General features: G+C 53.6%; 1 protein-coding gene across 1 annotated transcript in view; it reads left to right on the top strand.

The window, feature by feature from the left end:
• MPPED1 (metallophosphoesterase domain containing 1) overlaps positions 1-26,420 on the top strand; it is a 58,548-nt gene that overhangs the window by 19,386 nt on the left and 12,742 nt on the right. Inside the window, exons 4-6 of the mRNA XM_015593527.1 lie at positions 16,468-16,693; positions 18,246-18,312; positions 18,486-18,618. Coding sequence (XP_015449013.1) covers positions 16,468-16,693; positions 18,246-18,312; positions 18,486-18,618 — 426 coding nt within the window. The remainder of the gene's footprint in view (positions 1-16,467; positions 16,694-18,245; positions 18,313-18,485; positions 18,619-26,420) is intronic.

Raw genomic sequence — 26,420 nt, 5'->3', positions numbered from 1 at the left:
ACAAGGAGATGGGACGGGGCCCTCTGTCGAGGTGACATCTGAGCAGAGACTCAAATGGAGGGAGCTGGCGTGTACGTGTCTGGGAGGCCATTGTGGGCAGAGGTGGCAGCTTAGTCAGGAGTGTTGGTGACACGTGAGGACCAGCCAGGAGGCACGAGGCTGGAGTGCCGGGGTGGGGGGCACCTGAGAGGGTGAGTGGGAAAAGCAGAGGCCAGATGGGGGATGGTGACCAAGTAGGAGAGACCAGGCGGTTTCATGTAGGAAGTGGCACTTGAGGGGACCTTGGCATTTGGGCTGTGCTCGGACACGTGAAGGGTGGGAGGGGCAGGCTAACCGAGGGTCCGAGGCTGGAGCTTTCTTCCCTTGCCGACTTGATTGGTTTGCAATCATTCATTCAACAAACATTTGTTGAGTATCACCTTGTTCTAGACTCTGTGCTAGATGCTGAGCATACGGTGGGCCCCCAAACCAGCAAGACTGTTACTCGAGAGACAGATAAAAAAAGAAAATGCCATGACCTGATGGGGACAGGGTAAAGTCGTAGCCTGTGACCAAGGTAGACACTCATCTGCCTCCCAGGTGTGAGACGGAGGGCAGGTGACTCATGTGACCTGGGTCTCAGGTTCCTTATCCATATGATGGGAATGATGCCCTGCTCCTAGGCTGGTGGGTGTGCCGATAACAGATGACGTGTTGAAAACGACAGTGCTCTGAGGCTTTGCTGGGTCTCCCACTAGGAGCCCCCCATTTTCATCTCCCCTTGTTAGCTCTCCTGCTGGGCAATGGAGCCATGAGAGGAAATCAGTGGCTGATAGAGAAGTAGCCAGTTGGTCTTTCAAGAGCTGGGGAAGCAACGTCTTCTGCTGCTGTGCTGCTTTTTTTTCTGCAAACAGAGAGAGAGGTGTTTGGATATGAAATAAGCCTGTGAGTTTTTCAAATGTCATTTTCTTGCTGGATTTCATTCCAAAACAGGAATAGTCAACAAGCCAGAAAATCCTGGCCAGCCATAGAATTGAAATATTCTGTCCTCGTGTGCCCACAAACTTCTGAAATGTCTGGAAGATTCTCCCATGCCCCCGTCCCTGCCACCCTCCCCTGCCCGCCTCCTGCACCTGTGCTCAGTGCAGACTTGCAGAAGCTCCGTGTCCGGTTTGGTTTGGAGAGCGTGATGACCACTTAGAGAGGGCGCAGAAGCCACCTGTCCTGCTGTCGTTATCATCTCAGAGCTGTCCCTTCTCGTGGAGTGTCTCCCCACCTGGTCTCTCCCTTAATCCTCACAGCCAGCCCTCTCGGACTTCAAGGGCATGAGAATCCCATGCAGGGGTGTGTCTTGTTAAAGCACAGATCCCGATTTGGCAGGGCTGGGGTGGGTGATCCCCCAGGTGACAAGTAGACTACGGTTGTCTTCTGTGGTAGCCACTTGCATCCTGTGGGTATTGAGCACTTGAAATGTGGCTAGTGTGACCAAAGCACTGACTTTTGTGTTTTATTTCATAGTAATTAAGTTGAAATTACATAGCCATAGGGGGTTAATGACCACCGATGGGGCAGTGCAGCCAGACCATCCCTTGCCATTACTGTCTCTACAGATGAGGAAACCGAGCTCAGAGAGGTGAAGAGCTGGACTGAGATCATTCAGCAAAATGAGGATGGAACCAGGACTCTAACCCAAGGTCTATCATCTGGTCCAAACTTTTATTATTTTTTCAATACCTAAGGTGGCCATTTTATGTGGGAACTTCCTCATGTATCCAGAGAACCCCAGCCCTTTCTGTCAGCAAATTCTTCTCTTCCAAGGTGGCATTGATATCCAGGAGTCATGCTTTATAGATGGCATCATGGCCAACTAAACAAAGTCATGTTCAAGTTGCTGATGGGCTGTGACCCCAGCGAGCAGCCTGGGTCCTGAGGAGTGTTGTCTCTGCTTTACAGATGAAGAGACTGAGGCCTAGTGCAAGGATGTGGTTTCCCAAAGTCTCCCTGGTGACTCTCAGAAGTCACCTTCCCAGAGAGGCCGTCCTTGACGGCCCCCATCCATCAGCTCCCGTCCCCGAGGCTGCCCCGTCACGCTCGCCGGCTTAATTTTTCCCATGTCAGTTACCCCCGCCTGACCTGGTACTTGTCCCTTTGTTCCCGTCTTGCTGATACCCCCGCAGGTCCACTTCTGGAAGGCGGGGATCTTGCTGATCTCACATGCCTTTGCCACCTTCAGCACCACGGACAGCACCAACTCTCTCTCTCTCCACGTGTATTTGTTATTTATAAACTAAATTCCCGAAGTGAGAGAGGGACCATGGAGAGGATTTGGCCTTTGGAGCAGGCAGACCCTGCCCCAGCCCTGCCAGCCACATGCCAGCTGGGCCACCTTGAGGCAGTTATAAGCCCCTTGTGCCTACAGAGTGGGGGTGATCCTCCTCTGCAGCTATGGGGCTGCAGAAGGCACTGCAGTTTAAGCACATAGGTCTGGAGCAGCCCCTCAGGGATGGGTCCTGGCTCCATTCTTCCCAGCCATCTGGCCTTGAGCACGTTACGTCCTCTCTCTGAGCCTCGGTTTTCTTATTTGTAAAAGGGGGCTGATACTGGGAGGGTTCAGTGAGGCAGGGGGTGATCTGGGCTCAGCAGAGGGCTCGGCATGGGATAAACACATAATGAACGCAGCTTTTGTTTTTGGCGTGGTTGTTTTATGAATGCATCTAAGTGCCCGGCACAAAGTAGATGCTCAGTTGATGGTAGCTTTAATTACTATTATTAATCTCATCCGAGGATGTCGTCCTCTTTTTAAATCAGATATTTGAAAGTTAGGCTTTAGTTCTTTGAAATTCGTTTTAAGGAAAAGCAGTTATTTTTTTTTTTAAGTGTATAGGTTTGTTTCTTTGATTTCTCTTAAGAAGAAGAAGACTTTCACACCTTTCTAAGTGTGCACGATGCAAATGAGGCTCGGAGAGCCCGGGAAGGCCGTTGGAGCTGATTCCGGGCTGGCTTTGACAGCCGTGACAGTGAGGGGAGGCTGGGCGCTGACAAAGTGGGCCTGGCTTTGGTAGCGTCCCAGCCTCTCAAAATAGTCACTTTCCAGACTAACATTTGTCATGTCGGTATTCAAAAGAAGTTTTTTGTTCATTGATCCAACTGTGCCTCCTCCCCCCCCTTAATGCTCTTCATTGGTTCCCTGCTGTGTCCTGGGCGAAGTCCAGATCTTGGCCTGGCAGTCCAGGCTCCTTCGAATGTGACCCCAGCTGTCCCTCCCTGGCCTGCCTCCGCTCGCCCCTCGCCCCTCGTCTGCCAGACACGTTGGATTGTCCCACCTCTGTGCTTTTGCTCCTGTGAGGTCCTCCTCCGATGCCTGTCCCTGGAGCATCTGCGATTCTTATTTCTGTGATGGCCCCTCTTATCGAGGTTGGGGAAGGGAAAGCTCACTGCTGTTTATGGTTTCGTGTGACTTGGAACCACCCCCACGAGAGATCTCAAATTGCCTGCATGCGTCTTTCTCACCCTGGATGCCGGAGGAGGGACCGTGTCGAGACCTCCCTGTTTCCAGCTCCCAGCACAGGGCCCAGCACTGATTAGGGTCAAAAAAAATTACTGTGGCATAAACAACTGAATAGACAGAAGTGGCAAGATGATTTACTTCAGTGGATCTTGACATCCAAAATGTTTATTTAGCTTGAACACACTTAGTTTTATTAAGAAATACCTTAAAAATAGGAACCTTTAGTCTTCACTGTTTGAAATATTTATTTCAGTTGCCACTGCAAAAAAAAAAACTTAGCTTTGGGCCGGTCACCCCCCTTCCCCTTTTAAATGGGTTGTTTGTCGCCAGAAGGCACCTGTGGAACCTTTTGGAAAAATGTTTGTTCAGCAGCAGGAGAGCCAAGTATCTGGCGTGCCTTTCACCGAGGGCCGTCAGACCCCAGGTGAAATCTGGCTGGGAATTTTCTGGCGAGGTGGAAGCAGGTGTAGCTTTTTGACCCAAAGCTTCTCAATCAGGACTTTGGGATGAAGGCAGAGCTGAGGGGACCGAGACTCAAACAGCCACTTAGTCCCTTTCCACCTCTAAACCTTGATGACTTCTAAATTCTAGACTCGTCTGCCTCCTTGAGTGATTGGCGTTCAGTCCTAGTTGTCTGAAACTTAGGGTCCTGTTTTCTTCTCTCATTCTTTTTAAACTCACCATGTTCGCCTTTGCCAGGGGTCCGTTCGATGGCACTAAGTGCGTTCACATTGTGCAGCTGTCACCACCATCCGCTTCCAGATGTCTTCATCATGCAAAACCGAAACTCCGCACCCACGAAAACCCAGCTCCTCATTCTGCCCCCAGCCCCTGGCGACCACCATTCTCCCTGTGTCTATGAATTCGACTGCTCCAGCTACCTGTACAAGTGGAGTCATACAGGCTTTGTTCTTTTGCGAATAGCTTATTTCACATAGTGTACCGTCCTAAGGTTCATCCATGTTGTAGCAGGTGTCAGAAATTCCTTCTTTTTAAAGGCTGAGTTGTATTGCATTGTATGGCTACATCGCATCGTGTTTGTGCAATTCTGCCGAGGGACACTTGAGTGGCTTTCACCTTTTGACTATTGTGAATAATGCTGCTGTGAACACAAATCTACAAATACTTGTTTGAGTCCCTGCTTTCAATTCTCTGGCTGTTTGTATATTTTTTTGGAGAAATGTCTATTCAAGTCCTTTGCCTATTTTTATATTGGGTTGTTGTTGAGTTGCAGTTTTTTTTTAAAAGTATATATTCTACATATAAACCCCTTATCAGAAATATGATTTGTAAATATTTTCTTTTCCATTCCGTGGGTTGCCTTTTTACTCTGTTGATGGTGTCCTTTGATGTACAGAAGTTTTAAATTTTGATATATTTTTTCTTTTGTTGCCAGTGCTTTTGGAGTCATATCCAGGAAATCGTTGCCAAATTCAATGTCACAAAGCTTTCCCCCTATGCTTTCTTTTAAGAGTTTTATAGTTTTAGCTCTTACTTTAGGTCTTTGTTCCATTTTGAATTAATTTTTGTATATTGTGTAAGATAAAGGTCCAACTTTATTCTTTTACATGTGGATATCCATTATTTTTAGCACGATCTGTTGAAAGACTGTCTTTTTGCCATTGGATGGATGGTTTTGGTACCTTTGTCGAAAATCATTTCACCGTGTATGTGAGCATTTATTTCTGGGCTTTCTAGTCTATGCCATTGATATGTCTGTCCTACTGCCAGCCCCGTAGCGTCTTAATTACTGTAGCTTTGTCATCGGTTTTGAAATCAGGAAGTATGAGACCTCCAACTTTATTTTTCTTTTTCAAGATTATTCTGTCTCTTCAAGGTCCCTTGAGATTTCATATGAATTTTCGATGGCTTTCCTATTTCTGAAAGAGATGTCATTGGGATTTCGGTAGGGATCACGTTGAATCTGTAGGTCGCGTTGGGTGTTATTGACATCTTAACAACATGAAATCTTCTGACCCACGAACACCCGATGTCTTTCCATTTACTCTGTCTTCTTTAATCTCCTTTCGGCAAATGTTTCGTAGTTTTCAACATACCGATCTTTCACCTCCTTGGTTAAGTTTATTCCTGAGCATTTTATTCTTTTCGATGCCATTGCAAATGGGATTGTTTTCTTAAAACCCTTTCTGGATTGTTCATTGTTAGCGTGTAGAAATGCAGCTGGTTGTTCCGTGCCTTGTTTGTGTATCCTGTCCTCTTGCCAAATTCGTTTAACTTGTTCTAACATCTGTATTGCTTTTAAAAATTGGTCTTTAAAGGCTTGTTTACAACGGCCACACGCTCTCCAAAATATTGTGTGGTTTGAAATAAAGTCACTGAGAGAGCCTCGTCACAGGGAAGACGTAAAGATTCAAGTATATGGCGACGACCCTTTTCTTTCTTGTTTTTGAGGAATGTGTGATACAGAAGCTCTGTCACGTGTAATACGTCTCGGTGGTTGTGATACAGACCTAGAAATTATGGGCTTCAGCAAAAATAGATCAGACTCTTCCTTCTCCGCTTCCCAACCGTTTAGTTATTTAACTCACCGAGCCCCAGTTTCTTCACCTGCCCGAACAGGGCCCGTTTCGTGAGACGCGAAGGGTAGAAACAGGGCGTGAGGGACCCTTCCTCAGACTCTCAGCAGCTGACACCTGTGGTGTCGTTAATGGCTGCCCGACCTGCCCAGGTGAGGAGCTGCTCGGCCAGGTCCCCTGACTTTGAACTTGGCTGCCAGAGTAATCCCAGTACTTAGACCCTCAGAACCTCAGAGGAGTCACCCAGGTTAGGTTTCCTGCCTGCTCTGTCTTTCCATATCGGTCTTAACTGGGACCCCATTTGATTTGGTTCCAGGTTTTGAGCAGCAGGCAGAGCGCATGAAGGGACGGGACAGACTTAGGAGGTGGGGAAGGGCGGCCTGGCCTCCAGCACCGTCTTTTAACTTAATTAAAATTGTATTTGCATTATGGTAATACAGGTGCCCGACAAGTCACAAAGGGCCGGAGGCTCGTGGCAGAGCCAGCATGCCTGTCCTCACTGCCACTCTGGCAGCTGCTGCTTTTATGACCACGCTGTCTCTAAGTGTCTCTAAGGAACGACCTTACATCGCTATCCTTTGACTTTTCCGGTTTTAAATATTACTTGTTAATTCTCACAATGAAAAACGAAGATTTAGAGATTTCGCCTCTCCACCTCTATACACATGTTCTTTCTCCTACCCTTTTAATATAGTCAGCACAGTTTTTGGTTAAATATTCATCTTGTACAACTTACTCTGTGTGTGTGTGTGTGTGTGTGTGTGTGTGTGTGTGTGTAAGCAGTTAATTGTTTTGCATGCTTGTTTTCCTATGTACCCATCATGATTCATTTGTGTCTCCTGCAGCTTAAGATGCCCCTGCGCACCATGGCGAGCTGGGCTGGGCCACGCGTTGGCTTGTTTTTCTTGTAGTTCCTGAGCCTCTGACCCCTCCCAGGCCTGGACTGGCTGACCTCCAGGTCCGCGTGCCATCGTCATCCTGAGATGGCCCTTCACCGTCTTCTCCCTTTGCCTCTTTTCTGGCTGGGAGCCCCCTGGTTCTGGGAGCCCACGGCTTCCTTTTTCTTGGTTTACTCCCTCATTTTGGTGGAACGCACCTTCCGGGAGCTTTTTGAAACAGAATGCACTGGAGATAAACGTTTGGTAACATTGCAGGTCAGGAAAAAGCCTTCGTTCTGTCCTCGGTCTTAGCTGACAGTTTGTCTGGGTGTAGAACTCTGCGTTGCTCGTTTGCCTCATCGTTCGAAAGGCATTTCTCCATTTTCTTTTAGTTTCGAACTTCCACTGTCGTTTGGCTACCTCGTCCTTTGCATGTGACCTGGCTAATGGGCCTCAGGTGTGGGTCTTTTTTTCATTCATTATTCTAGGCACTCAGGCAACCCAGGCACGTTGGGGAGCAAACCTTTTCTTTGGAAGGCATCTTGGAGGAAGTGGCCCTTGGGACAACTGACCAAGGATGAATTGAATTGGAGTTGACTCGGACAGAGGGGTGGGAAGGAGGTCTGGGTGGATGGAATGGAATTAGCAAGTGTCAGGAGGCTTTAAGCAGCCTGGGGGATGGGTGCACGGTCCCTGGGGGTGGGTGGTGGTGGTGTCCGCAGTAAGAAGTGAGGTCAGAGCACCAACAGGGCCTGGCCTGGAGGGGGCGCCGTAGCCTCAAGTTCTGAACGCATGCTACATCCATGGTTACCAGCTTGACCCTTTGTGAGGGTCACTGGGGACCCTCTCATGGCCATCTTTGGGCATGTGTGTTCTGCCAGGCTGTGACTTCCAGAGAGAGTCTCATGAAATCTTTCTGGCAGCAGGCGGCCTTATTTTGAGGAGGAAAAACACAGAAACTTCTCGGCTGTCCCTTTCAGCCTAAAGTCACAGGCGCTCTGCGGTAGCAATGGAAACAAGCGTTTAAGGATGATCGGGACGGAATGTTCCTGTTTCTAAAACATTTCCCAGGAAAAACAAATGTTTGAGAGTTAAACATTTTGGCTATTAGGATGGAACAGAAGAAAAATCGCATTTGCCTTTTAAATATGGGCACCAGTGCTGAGTTGTGAATCCAGCACCCTCCTGCATAGGGCCCACACAGGCTGGGTGAGGCTGGGTGAGCCTGGGTGCTGGGGCCGGCCTGCCGCTCAGCGAGCGTCTGCCACTCCAGGATGCAGCTGTCCCACAGGGGGTCTTGACACCCAGCTCTCGGCAGGTGACCTGAAGTCCAGGAGCTTCTGCGTGGCCCCAGGCCGATGACCTGGCCTTAGCCTCCTTGGTCCTCCATCGTCCCAGCCAGCATTTCTGGCCTGGAGCAGAGCACAGCCTTCCGTGCTCCTGACGGCCCATGGTCATGGCTAACGTCCAGCTTGCATTATCAAGCCTTTACTTTTCTGTGTTCTGATGCTTTGACATCTTGGGGCCCGGCCGACCCTGAAGGGGCTGCCCCTCCCAGGGTTAACCAGTTCTAGAGGACAGGACTCGCCTTTGGGGTTTTCGCATGCAGACCAATGCACCCGGACCTCCCGCCCCCAGCCACCTCCTGTCTGGGGCTCCATGCCCCTGCCCCAATCACCCCAGGGCCGGGTAGCAGACAAGTAGGGGCCGCTTCCGTGCCCCTCCCCCCGCCCGCCCTGCCTCCTGCCCTTGGAGACCTCGTAAAGGCTCTTGCCCACATTTTCCTGTCGCGCCTCTGCCTCCGACCACCAGCCTGCGGCCCCCCACGTGGCCCCGCGTGCCTCCTGATTCTAGGGCTCTGTGAGTACAGACTTCCTCCTCGTGCGTTTCCGTGTCTGCCGTGTAAGTTCAACACGGGCTTTCCTCGACTTTGCCGGTGAGATCACTGTAAGAACCCCGTGGGGAACCCCAACATTCCTGTCTTACCGATGAGGACACTGAGGCTCAGAGGAGTGAGGGTTTTGCTCCAGGCCAGACAGCAGGGAGGAGGCAGAGGTGGGATTCAGGCTCCAGGCTCCAGGGTGCACACCCCTAACCGCTCTGCGCACAGCCTCTCCTCCGTGTTGTGGGGTGAATGGCCCTTGCTCCCCTGCGGTATCTAGGAGCATCCAGTGTAAGTCGCTTATCGCAGAGCCTGGCACAGGGACGTGCTCACCGCAGGGCAGCGAAAACCAGATTCTGCAGGCACAGCCCGTGCACTGCGTTCCCGTAACCCCGCCTTGGCCATCAACCCGCAGTGCCTTCAGATGTCCCCTGCCTGTGCAGGCGGCACACAGAAGTCCCTTTGCTGGCACCGCGGGCCTGTGTCCCCCGTGCGTGCGGGGCCGTGTGACTCCAACGCCGTCCTTGGTGTGCCCTACCTGCGTCAAGAGGCTCAGAGCTGAGCGGCGGGGCTCGCGCTCTCCCCGCATCATTCCAGACCGTGCGCCGTTCCGGGGAGTCTGCTAAGATGGTCCCCCCGGACGCCGGCAGTGTTTAAACACGGAACTGTCCGAGACGTAGTAAAAATGCAATCAGAGATCGTTAGGCCGTCTCTTTATTCCTCCCCGCTCCGTGATGTTCTGCCCGGCGGGAACGGGCAGGGGAGGCGTAAGTGGGCATTTGCTTGATTGTCGCCGCGTTTAGGGAACGCTGTGACTCTGCCGCCGGGCTCCGCACGCCGCCCCGGAATGGCACGGATCATGGGGACGCTTGTGCGTATCTCGTTGAATTTAACCGATTGTGCAGTGTGCAGGCAGCGCTTTGCGAAGAGGGAGGGGTGAGTGCTGGCGATAAAGAATCGCAACCTTTTGGAGGGAGATTAATCTGGGAAGCATGAGTAGCGGGGATTTCCGCCGGCATCCCTGTCTGGGCCCCGAATACCATGTACACTTGCTGCCTGCCATATGGGATCTATATGTGGGTGCACGTCTCTTTGGATCTACGTGGCAAATGAAAAGTTCAAACAATATGTCATCCTCTAGTGCTCTGCTGATTTACGCTCACCGGTCTCGTTACCACCCAGAAATCCATGGCTGGCAAATGCCAGGACCTCAAATAATTGGGCTGACAAGGAACGGAGCATTTTGGGAAGCCGGCCTGGACCTCTCGCAGAATACAAACGCGTAGCAATGGCCACCAGTTCCGAAAAGCAGGGAGAGTTCATGCTGGCTTCTGTGGGGACTTGGTGCTTCTTGGAGGTTGGGAGTTCAGCATCCTGACCCACCCAGCGAGGACCCCCTGGCCCAGGACCTAACCGGTCCCTCAAGTTGCTACATCACTCTTCCCGAATGTCCTCATATCTCTCTAGTCCCCAGCTCGTTGGGCATGTCCTCCCAGTGGCCGACGTGGCTGCTGTTGGGCACTCCCAGGGCGAGAGGCCAGGGTTCAAGGCCCTGCTCTCCGCTGTCTTGCTGCGTGACCTCAGGCAAGTCCCTTCCCCTGTCTGAGCTCCAGTTTCCTCCTCTTTCCAGTGAGTGGTGTGGACTGGAACCTCTGCGTGTCACTTTTGGTATTGATCTCATGATTGAGGGTCTTGGTTATCAGTGTCCTCGATGGTGCCTCTTACAGGGTCTGGAACACAGCTCATGCTCCGTTGGGGCTTGTGGACAGCTGACCAGTGTGTGTGTGTGTGTGTGTGTGTGTGTGTGTGTGTGTGTGTGTGTGTGCGTGCTGGGGGGTGTTTACAACAGGGCCCAGCTTTGGGGAGGAACGTGAGTTTCTGGCTGAGTGGGATTTTGGGATAGGCTGTCAGGATCTGTGCCTTTGTCGTGGGTAAGAAAAGGCATTTGGACCCATCTGTCCCCTCTCGGAGCCCTACTGAGCAGGCACAGCCACCTGAGCTGCCGTCTCCTGTGCCCAGCCGGGGGGCGCTTCAGGCTGGCTATCTTTCTTCTGGTCCACGGAGGGACAGTACTTTCTCATCTCCAGGGTTGACACTGCCTAATTTGCTTTCACACCAGCCTAAAGAACACCCCCTCTCCTGGGACTCGGGCACTTCCAGCCCCTCGCCAGGGCAGGCTCCCCCATCTGGGCACCGGGGAGGCTCCCTCGTGGCCAGCCCTCTTCACTGCCGGGAAAGATAGCAGCAGGAAGGGGCCGAGGGGACATTGGTTTCCTCCGTGTGCAGGCATTAGGAGGGATGACTTGTATTCAACTCATTTTATTACCCATGAAGCCCCTGCAAATCAATCGAGTATTGAGGTCACCATAACACTCCCCTCGTTTACTGCTCGAATGCAGGAGGGGATGGTGAAGCTGCGTAAGAAGGCCTGTGATGACTAGGTGTTGGGTATTTTATCCATGGTCGGGATGGTAAGAGCTGCGGGATGACGTGAGCACCTGAAGGCTAAGCCAGCCTTAGGCCATAACAACAGAGGGAGCAGCCCTAGGACAGAGGAGGGGACTTCTTCACCCCGTGTGAGTATAGTCAAGCCATACCAGAGCCTTAGTTCTGGCTCCTCTACTCCCACCTGCAAGAGAGCAGGTCCAACCGGAGGAGATTCAGAGGTGGACAGTCAGGGTGATGGGTGAGGGAGGCGGGTCTGGAAAACATGCCCTGCTGGGGCAGCTGGAGGAAAAGTCTAGAGGAGAGGGCGGGGTCCAGGGAGACAGAGGTCAGTTAACATAAAGGAGACAGAGCTAGCTCAGGATGGATCGATTGATTTATAAATACATTTATCTATCTCTCTCTATCCATTTATCCATCCACCCACCCATCCATCCTCCATCTATTCACCTATCCATCTTCTATCCACTCACTCATCCATCCACCTACCCATCCATCTATCCACTTATTCATCATCCATCCTCTAATCTGTTCATCTATCCATCCACCACCCACCCATTCACCTATCCATCCATCCACCCATTCACTCACCCACCCGTCCATCCATCCATCCATCCATCCATCCATCCATCCATCCATCCATCCATCCATTCATCCATCCATCCATTCACCCATTCACTCACCCACCCGTCCATCCATCTATCCATCCATCTATCCATCCATCCATCCATCCATCCATCCATCCATCCATCCATCCATCCATCCACTCACTCATCCATCTACTCATCTACTCACCTTTTTTTTCCCACCCACCCATCCTCCATCTACTTACCCATCCATCTTCCATCCACCCACTCATCCATCCACCTATCCATCCATCTATCCACTTATTCATCATCCTTCCATCCTCCAATCTATTCAGCTACCCATCCACCCATTCACCTATCCATTCATCCATCCATCCGTTCACTCATCCATCCATCCATCCATCCATCCATCCATCCATCCATCCATCTATCCACTCACCCACCCATCATCCATCCACTCACCTATCCACCCACCCATCATCCATCCACCCACCCATCATCCATCCACCCATCCATCCATCCATCCATCCTTCCATCCACTTACTCATCCATCCACTCATCTACTCACCCATCCATCCATTATCCATCCATTCATCCATCCATCCATCCACCCATCCATCCACTCACCCACCCATCATCCATCCACTCACCTATCCACTCACCTATCCATCCATCCATCCATCCTCCCACCCACCCATCATCCATCCACTCATCCATCCATCCATCCACCCGCCCACCCACTGTAATACAGAGTAGCATGATGGCTTGGAACGCCTCTTCAGGATGAGTTTCATGAGGCCAAGCCACAAACACTATCAAGTGTCCATTGCCTTCTGTGGTTTGATTTGTGTGACCTTAGGCAAATTCTCTGAGCCTCGATTTCCAGATGTGAAATGGGGATAGTAATACTTAGATGTCTGAAAGTTATGCACAGCTGGCGAGTTGCCAAGTCCAGTGGCCGTCCAGACAGATGTTTGTGGCTGGACCTCCAGCTCAGAAGGGCATGGCGCCGGATGGTTTCTGTATTCACAAATGGACTAGTCCCTTGCCTCTGAGCCACGTGGCACCTGCCTTTCTGAGAGAGACCGGACAATAACTGAGGGTGTCTGCTAATGGGTTGTGGTTCCTGCCCCCCGCCAGCCTCACATACAGGAGACTGTTGCCCCATCCCCCCTTCTCTGGGATGGAAGAACATCATTTACCCTCCTCTGGTCTGAGGTGGAAGGGACAGGGAAGAGCCGACAGCTTCCTGCTCACCCCCTAACTCCCAGTACGCAGGAGCTGTGGGGATAAATGAATCTGTGCAGTTGGAGTCATTTGCTAATTAGCTTTAGTAACACCCTCAGTCCGAGACATGACATAAATACCTCAGTGTGGCTCGGGCTCCCCCAGCCGGGGCGGCGCTCGGAGTGGGGTGGGTGGGTGCGTGAAGGAGAAACGGGGAGAATCAGAGCTGAGGGCAGTCGGCAGTGGACAGGGGCTTGATGAGGGCCCCACCCGGTCTGGTGGCCTCGGAGTCTGAGCTGCCAACCCAGAGGTGTGGGGTCAGCTGGACCAACGTCCAGCGTTGCCTCTCTGGTCTCCTGCTGGGGATCCAGGCAGGTCCCTGACCTCAGAGCCGACTTTCCCAGCTACAGGGCAGCAATAACAGCCCACCTGTGGGGTCTGTGGGGATTGGAGGGTCCAGCCTTTTACCCAGGGTGGCTTGCCCGATGATGGGGTTCAGGAAATGGCAGTCGTCTCTCTCTCTCCCTCCGTGACGCTTCTCCAGCCGCTCAGGCCCCAGCAGGCCTCCTCCCTCCCCGCGGCAGCATCGCCGTCGACAGGTTCTCTGCGCCATGTCGCCCTGTGGTGCTGTCGGCTTCATTTGCTCGACCTGCTGGGACCTGCCGGGGACGGAGATGGGTGAAGCACACACGTCTCTTCCCGTGCGCCTGGGGCCATCGTGCTGGGGGACAGGCACCTGCTCGGCACCCTGGGCCAGGCCCACTGGGGTGGACAGGAGGGTGACGATAGGAGGTGGGTGAGGCTGGGGGGGCGCTGATGGCACTGGGGGAGCTGGTCCCCACCCCCGCTTGGAAGCACCGAGGGGCAGGGGCCACGTCTGCTCCCCTCAAGTCTCCAGGGACTGCATGCGGTAGACTGGGACAGACGGGGATGGGGGCAAACCGATGTCTGCATCTTGTCTTAGGGAGACCCAGGTACTCAGCATCTGACTGGGCCAGGATCGTGAGATCTTAAAACTGATTGATTTTTAGAAAACAGAAAGAATGGCATTTTGTTGGGAATCTCTCAAATTTTTTACGTTGGCAACCAATTCCAATTTCAAAAAACCAACTAGTTTTGCCAAACCAAATATGTGCGTGGGCAGGTCTGGCCCGAGGGCTTCTAGTTTGCAGAATCTCGTCCCGGGAAGCCGACATTTTCCTCGACCGTCGAAAGTGTCTGTCCGTTTCCCTTCGCTTTCTTGTGTGATCCCACGACAGTCTGGCGAGGCGGGCGGCCTCCTTCCCATCGTACAGGTGAGGAAACCGAGGCCCAGGGAGGTTCAGTCACACAACTGCTCAGTGGCAGAGCTGGGTCTGGAGCCCAGGCTGTCGGCACCTACGGCTGATGCCTGTCATCGTCCCACGGGCTCCCAGAGCTGATAAACATGGAAGAACAGAGGACACTGTTTTTTTTTTTTCTTAAACCTGTAAAGACGTCGCTGCGGCTCTGAGGCGGTGATGGTTTTCTGCGTGTTTTGCAGAAAGCTGCCTCACTGCTGGGCTCCCCCACTGCCGTGTGGCCGGGCAGGGAATCAGGTGGCCATCCAGTGGCCATTCGCCATAGAGCATGTGGCCAGGCAGAACGTGCAGGTCCCAAGCGTGGGGGCGGGGTGGGCGGAGAAGCCTGTAGCTGGGCGTTGGGCTGTTCCGTTTCGTTGCAGTTAGAATATGGTGCGAGGTGTAGTTACTGTGCATGGAACATCACTATGGCACGGCCGTAAGTCTCATGGATCCCCGTCCCGGAGTGTCCACAGGGCTGGGGAAGCACCCGTCTTCCTGAAGGCTCACTGGGAGCTGGGTCTGACTGCACAGTCATGGCGCCTGATCCGCCGGTGAGGGCATCGGGCCCCAGGAAGGCAGACAGCCCTCGGGGCTGGGAGCAGAGGCGGCTCTGGCATTGAGTTGCTGACGGAAGCTCATGCAACGGATGACGCTGTTTCCCGTCATCCCTTCTGTCCCCCGGGAGCGGAGAAGATGCACTGTGAGGTGTGGATCTCCACTAGCTCTGCGGCCTCTCGCTCCTCCATCTCTGCGTGCCCAGGAGTCGGGAGGCTGAGTTCCCCTGGGAAGATTCCCTCTCGCGTCACCCCCCAGCTTCCTCAGCTGCGGTTCCCACGTCTGCACCATGGAGATGATGAGTGCTGGCTCAGTGGCTGGCACATAGTAGGGCTCATATGTGCACCCTCTAGGGACCCCCGGGATCCTTCTAATTAGCCATAATTCAGGACGAGAGAAGTGACCTTCTTGCTGAAACAGACACACGGTAGAGCTTAGTGTCCCTGGGACTGGCTCCTTAAAAAAACAGAGTTTAAGTCATTTAGTCGTTCATTAGCCATGATTATGTCTCTGGCTGTGGAATGTCACCGTTCTGCCTGGACACCCATCTCCCCAAGGGCCCCGTGCTGGGCTGGCACCTTTACACACCCTTTGGTATTTGCTTGACCCAGGGCACCCCCGCTGAGAGGGCCCAGGAGAAAGCCTTGGGCCTCTGGGTTCGCCTTCAATACTTCATTTTTTAATCTAAAACAAGTACCGACGACTCTTTCTCTAGGCCTGGGAGCCCAGCAGCTGAGGCTGGTGGGTGGTGGGGAGTCCAGGGCCCAAGCCTCAGGTCGGGCTGGCTCCCAGGGGGCAGTGGGGGTGGGCAGGGGTGGGGCTGAGGGCCTGTGGTAGCCTCAGGCAGCTCTCCTGGATCCCAGCCCACAGACAGATCGCTCGAGAGGCGGTCGCACACACCTGCTTAGGGCATCGGCAAGGTAGGGCCGCAGAGAAAGCGAGGGAGAAGTTCTGCGTGGAATCTCTGTCCGGGACTGCAGAGAGCAAGCTGGAGCGACGCCGTTGCCAGTTCAGCGCATGGCACGCACAGACGGCTGTGTTCTGACCACTCTCGGACTTTGTTCTGACCTGGAACTCCATGGCAGGCGGGATGGCACCAGAATTTTTCCCGAGCACAGAGCCTAGGATCTCTGAAGCTTTGACCCAGGCTCTGCAAAGACCTTGCCGTTCCTGTTGGGAGGTGGAGGCTACTAATCCCCAGGTAGAGGGGGCCTGGGACAGTGAGCTGGGGAAGTGGAGGCATGGAGGTCCAGGGCAGGGTCTTCTGAGGACGAGGGCAGTCACGCTGCAGCTCAGAGGCCTGGAGGAACCACCCCCCGCCCTCCCCCCACCCACAATCCCTGCTAGTCTGGGGTCAGGTGGCCTGTCACTCAGCGGAGTCCTAGGCTGCTGCCACCTCTGATGCAAGGGCACAGGTTGGAGGACAGGCAGCAGGGGTGGCTCTGCCAGGGAGACTGGTGGCTTTCCCCTGCCCCTCCCTCCACCATGCTGTGGCTTCCAGGGGGTGTGCGGCGGGCGGTGCACTGTGTGTCTGTGCCACCCCGCAGGCAGCCTGCCCTACGAGTACAAGATCGTGATCGCCGGCAACCACGAGCTGACCTTCGACCAGGAGTTCATGGCTGACCTCATCAAGCAGGACTTTTACTACTTCCCGTCTGTGTCGAAGCTGAAGCCCGAGAACTACGAGAATGTGCAGTCGCTGCTGACCAACTGCATCTACCTGCAGGACTCCGAGGTCACCGTGCGCGGCTTCCGGATCTATGGCTCCCCGTGGTGAGTGTGCTGCGCCGTCTGACCGCGGGTTGAGGCGTGCTGGGCGGGGAGGAGCTGCGGCTGAGTGTGCAGAAGGAGGGGGCGTGGGAGCTGGCCAGTTGTTTAAAACACAAGTACACATCGAGTCCTTACTGTCTGTAGGGGACACAGAGGGTTACCCGGCTGGGTGGCGATCAAGGTGAGAATGGGTCACAACTGTTCTGTGTGATGGTCAGTGTGTCCACAGGAGCCCCGGCGATGATGATGGTGATGGTGATGATGGTGATGATGGTGATGATGGTGATGATGGTGATGATGATAATGATGATGGTGATGATGGTGATGATGGTGATGATGATAATGATGATGGTGATGATGGTGATGATGGTGATGATGATAATGATGATGGTGATGATGGTGATGATGGTGATGATGATAATGATGATGGTGATGATGGTGATGATGGTGATGATGATAATGATGATGGTGATGATGGTGATGATGGTGATGATGATAATGATGATGGTGATGATGGTGATGATGGTGATGATGATAATGATGATGGTGATGATGGTGATGATGGTGATGATGATAATGATGATGGTGATGATGGTGATGATGGTGATGATGATAATGATGATGGTGATGATGGTGATGATGGTGATGATGATAATGATGATGGTGATGATGGTGATGATGGTGATGATGATAATGATGATGGTGATGATGGTGATGATGGTGATGATGATAATGATGATGGTGATGATGGTGATGATGGTGATGATGATAATGATGATGGTGATGATGGTGATGATGGTGATGATGATAATGATGATGGTGATGATGGTGATGATGGTGATGATGATAATGATGATGGTGATGATGGTGATGATGGTGATGATGATAATGATGATGGTGATGATGGTGATGATGGTGATGATGATAATGATGATGGTGATGATGGTGATGATGGTGATGATGATAATGATGATGGTGATGATGGTGATGATGGTGATGATGATAATGATGATGGTGATGATGGTGATGATGGTGATGATGATAATGATGATGGTGATGATGGTGATGATGGTGATGATGATAATGATGATGGTGATGATGGTGATGATGGTGATGATGATAATGATGATGGTGATGATGGTGATGATGGTGATGATGATAATGATGATGGTGATGATGGTGATGATGGTGATGATGATAATGATGATGGTGATGATGGTGATGATGGTGATGATGATAATGATGATGGTGATGATGGTGATGATGGTGATGATGATAATGATGATGGTGATGATGGTGATGATGGTGATGATGATAATGATGATGGTGATGATGGTGATGATGGTGATGACGATGATGATGGTGGTGATGGTGATGGTGATGATGATGGTGAATATGGTGGTGATGATGATGGTGATGATGGTGGTGATGGTGGTGATGATGGTGATGATTAAGATGATAGTAATGATGGTGGTGGCAGCAAATCATTCCTGAATAAATACAGTAAGCCAGGCCCTAGGCTAAATTCTCCATAACTATTGTTTCCATTTTATAGGTGGACAGACTGGCTGGCCTTTAGAGGCCCAGCTGGCAATAGCCACAGAGTGCCAAATGCTAGCAGGGTGAGGATGCCATACACAGGAGAGAGAGACCAGCATGGCTTTGGAATAAACTGCCTGGGCTGAAATCTTGGCCTCACCTCTTACAGGCTGTGTGACCCTGGGCGAGTCACTTAACCTCTCTGTGCCTCAGTTTTCTCTCCTACAGAATGGGAGTGACACTGCCTCTGCCCCAGAGCACGGTGGCAAAGGTGTCGGGAGGGTTCAGCCAAGCCCGGTACCTGCGCCAAGCTCTCTGTGAGCAGAGGAATCGTTCTTATTACTTGCCGCAGACCCCATCCTCCAACGTGGCCTTGTCCAGAGCCCAGGGTAGTGGGGGATGGGAGCCCACAGGAGTCACTCACTGTCCCACCCACTCTCCCTACAGAACAGCTCTGTGCACCCCACGGCTGGGCTCCAAAGAACCCCTTTGACGGCCAGCTCTCTATGCTCATGTGTGAACAAAGGGCCAGGGTTCGGGGCCAGCCCTGGGGTCCCCTCTGCCAGCTGGAGGTCCAGTGTTGGTGCTGCTGAGGCCTGAGTGAGGCCGACTGTTGGTCTTGCTGTAGGACAGCTGCTCCATGCTCAAGGCACCAGTGGTCCTGCTTTTGGTTTTTGTGGCTTCTAGCATGGGCAGTTCTGAACTCTTTAGTTCCAGGTCCTGAGTTTCCAGGGACCTGAATTTGAGGAATTCTGTCCCAGCGGGGTGCACACCCACAGCACATGCCATGCTGGGCTCAGCCCCAGGCTTCAGGAGTGGGAGGGGCTGCAGGACAGAGAAGGGACCCAAGAAGGGACTTGGGAAGGACCTGGTGAGATCCTGGAGGGCTCCCCATTGGAGGGGGTATTGGAACTGAGGCAGAGAAGGCACGAGAGGAGGCATTTCTGAGGACCTGTTATGCCACACTCTTCTTGGGCCGATGTCCTTTAATAGCCCTTAATGCCGAAAGCCAGAGGCGCCTCATCTGCACTGCACGATGCGGGCCGTGAGCTGGCATTCCACGTAGCAACCCCGCCCTGGTTCCCCTTGGGCTCCGGGTGGTGGGAAGGGAGACCTGTGCTCGTTTGCTGGGCAAGTTTTACTAACTCTTCTGCTTTGTGAGTCCATTGCTTACATCTGCTTCCGTGACACTGAAATTTATCCTGTTCCTGCTGCTGCTCTACCCTCTGGGACCCGTGTGCCTGGGAAGGTAGGTCCCTGCCACCAGGCCCTAGAAGTCACAGCAACAGCAGAGACTGGGCAGTTGGGCCGTGGGGGACGGGGCACCCCCACTTCTTAGCTGTGTGACTTCGGGCAAGTGCCTTAGCCTCTCTGGTCCTTCTGTGAGATCTGCATGGGCCCATCCGGAGGAAGGCCAGGCCCAGAGTGAGGCTGGGAGGTTGGTCGTGGCTTTTGCTGTGGAGATCATGGGGTGGAGGCCGGAGGCGGGATTTTTTTTTCCTCAACCTTCCAGGCAGGGCGAGGCCTCCAATTACCCCATTTCACAGAAGGTCAAGTGGAGGCCCAGGCGAGGGTGCAGCTTGCCCAGAGCCAGCCACTGAGTGACTCTGCAGGCTCTTGGTCTGCTCTAGGGTGGAGTTATTCAGTGTCCTTTGATGAACACCTGCCGTGCCCCAGGCGCCGAAGGGGGTTTGCATCCCCATGGGGATGGACGCCAACTACCGATTCCTCGATTCAGTGAGAGCCGGGGGAGCTGGGGTCAGGGGAGGCTCCCATGGGAGAGCCTGAGGCTGAGGACACACAGCAGCCACAGGAGGCCAGGAAGGGCGTGACAGGTAGAGGGGACAGCCCAAGCCAAGGCCAGGAGCCTTTAAGGGATGTGGTCATTCTGGGGGCTGAGTGTGGCTTCCAGGTGTGTCTTAGTGGGGGAGTTGAAGCCACAGGCTGGGCAACCAGGCTGTACTGGCTCTTGCCGTGGTGGTGGCTGTCACCCTGGGCATGTCAGCGGAGACCCACCGTGGTTGGGCCCCCGTGTCCTCCCAGCCCCTCCCCCCTCAGAGGGCCACAGTTTTTTTCCCTATGACCAATGGTCCCTCTGCAAGCAGAGGGAGGCAGGGACACGCAGAGCGGGAGGTCCTTTTGGTGCTGGGAGGGCGGCAGTGTGACCGGCTGCCCTTGATATTGAGGACTCACCTCAGTGAGCCAGGAAGGGGGAACCAGTGCAGACTCATGGTTACCACGGCTGGCTTTTCTCGTAAGTGCGGCTACCAAGACATGCTCTGCCTCGGGGACGGGTTACATTGGAGTGGCTTCGACTTCTTGTTAGTCCGCATGCTTCGAGGCCCACAGTGGTCATCGCGTGCCGGCCCCTCTCAAGGCTCCGGAGCCCCTGAAATCAGGCCTGTCTCTGCCACCCAGGAGCTCAGGATATAGGTGGCGGCGATGGGGCCATAACCACTGACGCCCCATGAGTGCCAAGCCTTCGCCCAGGCCCGGCCCCGTGTGTGCCAGGCTGTTCTCATTCTGTTTTTGTAGTGGCCCCGCTGTGACCAGGCATTACCAACCCCACCCTGCAGGACTGGGCGAGGCAGAGAGAGAATAATTTTTAACACGCAAGATGAGGGACATACTTATACTAAAAAAATTATTCGTTGTTTATTCGAAGTTCAAGTTTAATGGGGCATGCTGCGTTTCGTCTGGTCACTGTAACCCAGAGATAGTTTGATTCTGCCTGGTTTTCGAACTTTATAAAAACAGACTCATCCAGATATGTATCATATCTGCTTTTTATGCTCAATATTATATTCTTAAGATTCTTCCATCATCATATGCAGTTAAAATTGGTTCTTTGCTCACCGCTATATAGGATTTTGTCGTATGAATATACCACAGTTAATTTATCCATTCTACCAAATCCAGCCACCCTTGCTTTGGGACTAGTATAAATAACATTGCTTTGAACGTTCTTGTCCGTGTCTGGCTGTTCCTTATTGGTTCATAGAGATTCTTTATGTTTTCTGAATACGACCCCTTTGTCAGATGTGACGTGACAAGCAGCTTTCCCTCCTCTGTGGCTCGTCTTTCTCTCTCTCAGCGGTGACTTCAGATGGCCAGACTTTCTTAATTTTGCCGCAGTCAAATGCATAAGTGTGTTTCTTTGTGGTAAGTGATTTTCACGTCCTGTTTAAGACGCCTTCCCTCCCCCGAAGTCATGACGATGGTTCCACTTCGTCTTCCAGAACCGTGCGTTTCATGCTCAGGTGCTGGGCCCACCAGCCGCGCTTGCGTTGCTGGCGTGAGGTGGGGTCCCGTTTTACGCTTCTGCACATTGACACCCACTGTGCTGTACCAAGTGCAGAAATCTATCCTTCCTGGCTGCCCCGCCCCCTTCTCCTTCCAGGCGGTGTCTGTGTCCGCCTCTCTCCTGCCACTTGGCTCTGGGACCGCACTGTCAGAATTGCTCTGACAATCGATTTCTTTCAAGCCTCTTTTTCCAAACTACTAGAACGTTTGAGGCTCCACGAGAGCAAGGACCTGAATCTCTTTTGTGGGCCTCGCTCCAGTGCCGAGAATGGCGTCCGGCCCATTATAATAAAGAGCTGTCGGATGGATGAACAGAAGGACAGAAGTCAGGCCGTGGGGACTCAAGTTGAAATTCAGGCCTGGCCTGGTCTCTCTGTGTCGGAGTCTGTGTGTGGACTCTGCTCAGGCCTGTCCCCCGCCTCCTGCCCACTGGTTCCTTCCTCCTCCTCAGTGCCCATCTCTGTAGAGAAGGGCCTGCCTGTCACCCCCAGGCTGGGGACCAGACCCGCACCCCCCGATTCCATTTCCTGCCTTCCCAGCAGTGGTCCATCACCACATCTCCCCATCCGGCCTGGCAGGGAAGGGACACAAGTCTCTCCAGGCCCCTGTGTCTGTGCTGCCACCCGCCCAGGGCGCTGTGACTTTCAGGGCTAGGGAAGCCATTTCTGGTCCCCTCAGGTTCAGGCGCGGCACTGAGCCCTCCCCGAGAGCAGCTTGGAGGAAGGGGGCGGGAACCAATCGCAAGAGGAAGAACTCAGCTGTTACAAAATCCTGAGTGTTAAAAAAAAATTCCGTATACGTACCGTATTCATTTATGGGTTTTGGATGTATTTTTTTTTGTTGTTGTTCTCATTTAACTGAAAACGGCCTTGATTTAAAAAAAAAAAAAAAAAAAGAGAGCGCGAAGTTGGCACGCAGCTCGTCCATCTGGTCTAATTACTTCTGGTATTTTGAAAGAAGGAATCTAAACCTGCTGAGACATTAAACTTTGAGAAGTGGCTGCTGGGCCCTTGCTGGGTGTCTGGGTGCCAATCCTGGTTCTCAGCTTGGCTGCCCCCCTGGCGGGGTGGGGTCTTGGGGCCAGGCAGTGGGGGGCGGGTGCCCTGCCCCCTTCTCTCAGGCAGCCAGGATCCCCAGGGACCAGCTCTCTTCTAGCTGCAAGGCCAGACTCCGACACACAACCTGGCGGCGGGTCCCAGCTGTGCGACCTTGTCAGAACCTTGGCTTTCTGTGACGTGACAGTAGGGATAGCCCCCTTATCAGGTCGTTCTTAGGATATAAGGAGGTCATGTGTGTAAACTGTTCCACACGCAGTAGACATTCAATACACGGTGGTCCCCCTCATCCCCAAATCTCTACAGCTTTCTGCCTGCACTCTCCAGAGCGGGGACGGGGGCGAGGAGATCAAGGTCGTTTACATACAGCCAGTGGAGGTGTGTGGAGGGGGCGCTGGGTGGCCCCTGGACCGGCTGGGGTGGGCTCTAGCATGAACCTTCGATGTCCTTCCTTCTCCGTGTGCACACAGCTAGCCATGGGGTGGGGTGGGGACAGGAACCCAGCAGCCTGGGGACTTCACACTGGTCCCCTGCGGGAGCTCAGGGTGTGCTCCTTGATGCCACAGTGGTCCCAGAACTGTTCCCACTGCTTCCTGGAGGCGCCGACTCGAGCTGCTCGAATCTCGAGGTCTGACCCTTGTCCCCACTGTACAGCTGAGGAGGCTGAGGCCCCCAAGGTGACGGGCCTTGCTTAAGGTCCCATCGTGGCTAAGAGCCCACCTGGGCTTGGACAGGAAGGAGGGGAGCCCGCCTGCCCTGTGCACAGAGAGGCGCTAAAATGCTGCTTTTCTAACTTGGTGAAATATATATATTTTTTAAAAAAACGGAACCGAGGGTGATATACGTGGACCCCCACAGATGCTTGCCTCACAGATGCTTCTCACCAGAATGTGACTGGGGCCTGGGGACTGAACGCGAGGTGGGAGCAGGTCCTGGCCGGCTCTGACACCTGAAACAGCCTCCCTGCCCCCGCTGTCCCCAGCCACGGCCCGATGGCCGTGGGTGACAGCAGCAAGGCCAGCTTTGCCCACGGGGCCCCCTGCCCCATGACCATGCTCTGCCCTGACTCTGAGGCCGCCACCCTTTCGGGGAGCCCAGTTTGGATGGGCACCCCCTGCGCTGTGCCCCGGGCCCTCGGTTCCTGCTTCTGGCTCTGCCTGAGGAATGGCGGGTCTGGGACTCCGCTCCAAGTGCCTGAAACAGAGTCCTTCTCTCTGTCTCTTAAAAAATCTTTTACATCAGCAAACGTTTGGTTTTTAGTTTCTCGCCAGTCATTCTCAGAGGTGTTTGGGGTGTTGTGATTTTGGATTGTATGCTTATGTTTCGGTGGGCAACCCAGTTCAGGGGTGTAGCCGGTTTGGGGGCGCCCCTTGGAATGGTGCGTGCTTTAGTCTGTGGGTGTGCACAGCCAGGGACCCTGTTAGGGCTGTTTCTTGGCTTAGGGCTTCCTTGGCCATGAGGACAAGCCACGGACAGAAGTCCGTGCCTCTGCCGAGGTGTCCTGCCTCCCTGTGGTCAGCGGGCGGCCTTTTCTCGTCTGCTCTTGCCCCGAAGCCCCCGGGGGCCCAGCTGTAGGCCGGGCCAGGGACCTGAGGCTGGCAGTCTCTGTGCATCTAAAGCTGCATGAGTTACACTTTATCTCTCATTTCTAGGTGTTAGCTTGGGCCCGTGGCCTCCCGTGTGCTTGGGCAGGAGAGGCGGACTCCCTCCCCTGCAGGTACCCGAGGCCCTTCTTCCAGCAGAGTTCCCGTGAGCGGCCACAGGATTGTCCCATTTAACCTGCCTGGCAACGGGGCAAGGCAGGATTCTTTTAATTCTCATTGTGTGGAGGGATGAGGGAGGCTCGAATATGTCCGGCGACTGGCCCGAGGTCTCTGCCCCAGGCAGAGGCAGCGCTGAGTTCCAGCCTGGTGGCCGGGCTTGGTCAGCTTTGGGGGCAGCCAGCCTCGACCAGCCCAGGGGGCAGCATCCCTGGTCGCTGCTTCCCAGCTTGCCCCTGGCACCAGCCCTCTGGGAGCCCCTGCCAGGCTGCAGAACCCAGACAGGGCTGGCCTCTGGAGTCCTGGATCCCTGGCGCTCTTAGCGACATGGTCCCCCTGACCCCGGGTCCCGTACGTGGGAAGCGGACTCGGTTTCTCCCCCGGGGCCGTGCAAGGGGGAAGATGAGTGGGCCACGCAGAGCTGCTGGTCGAGGCACCGCGGGGCCCTCAGCGGGATCCCTGCCCTGCCGTGTGGAGCCCAGACCTAGTCCAGAGGCCGTCTGGGGGAGCCGTGCGGCCAGCCTCTCGGGCCAAGCTCCCCTTGGGGGCACCGGCCGGTCTGGCTGGCAGGAGACAGGTTGAGAGGGCCCCGAGGACCGACAGTGTCCAGCGCAGTGGTCCTGAGCTGCTGCCCATGTCTCTTCCGCTTCCTGCACCGGAGCTTATGGTTGCCGGCCTCCCACAGCGGGCGGTCTGCAGGGTCTGCGGGGGGAGAAATCCCTGTCCCCGGCCCATGCTGTGCTGCCTGGACACAGGCCACACACTACACACACGCCACACACACACATGCCACACAACCACACACACAACCACACACACACCACACAACCACACACACGCCACACACACATGCCACACAACCACACATCCACACAACCACACACACGCCACACACACACCACACAACCACACAACCACAGACTCAGCCTTGACACCACACACACATGCCACACAACCACACAGCCACACAACCACAAAACCACACACACACACCACACACTACACACACACACCACACACACATGCCGCACAACCACACAACCACATACATACCACACACAACCATACATGCCACGCAACCACACAAGCACACAAACACACACACACATGCCACACAACCACACACATGCCACACAACCACACACATGCCACACAACCACACACATGCCACACAACCACACACATGCCACACAACCACACACATGCCACACAACCACACACATGCCACACAACCACACACATGCCACACAACCACACACATGCCACACAACCACACACATGCCACACAACCACACACATGCCACACAACCACACAGCCACACAACCACAAAACCACACCCACACACCCACACACATACCACACACACATGCCGCACAACCACACAACCACATACACACCACACAAACACAAACACACACACACACATGCTACAAACCACACACAACCAAGTACATGCCACACATGTATAGTACAACACGTACATGTGTACACACATTTACACATACAGCCACATGCACACATGCATGTATACACACAACACACGTACACACACATACACTCATAACTTACACAACGCGCAGACAGGGCACATGCACACAGCACACACGTGCACGGCCTCCCACACCACAGACTCTCACATACTCTCACACGTATTTACACGGATGTTTCTCTCTCAGTGCGGTTGTACACACTTTCTCACACACTCTCTTCTGCACCCCCGTACCCCCTCCTCCCACACACCCCTTTCCTATTCTTATCTTTCTCAATTCATGCCGCACAACCACACAACCACATACACACCACACAAACACATACAACCACACATGCCACGCAACCACACAAGCACACAAACACACACACATCACAGAACCACACACGCTATACAACCACACATACCACACACACCCCACGCAACCACACACATGCCACACAAACACACACACATGCCATACACACACAACCACACATACCACATAACCACGCACATCACTCAAACACACACACCACTCAACCACACGTACGCCAAACACAGACACCACACAACCACACAACCACACACCGTACAACCACAC

Source organism: Pteropus alecto, unplaced genomic scaffold (genome assembly GCF_000325575.1).
Source record: "Pteropus alecto unplaced genomic scaffold, ASM32557v1 scaffold157, whole genome shotgun sequence".
Taxonomy (NCBI): domain Eukaryota; kingdom Metazoa; phylum Chordata; class Mammalia; order Chiroptera; family Pteropodidae; genus Pteropus; species Pteropus alecto.
The sequence above is the reverse complement of the archived record's forward strand: the minus strand, read 5'-3'. Positions and strand labels throughout refer to the sequence as shown.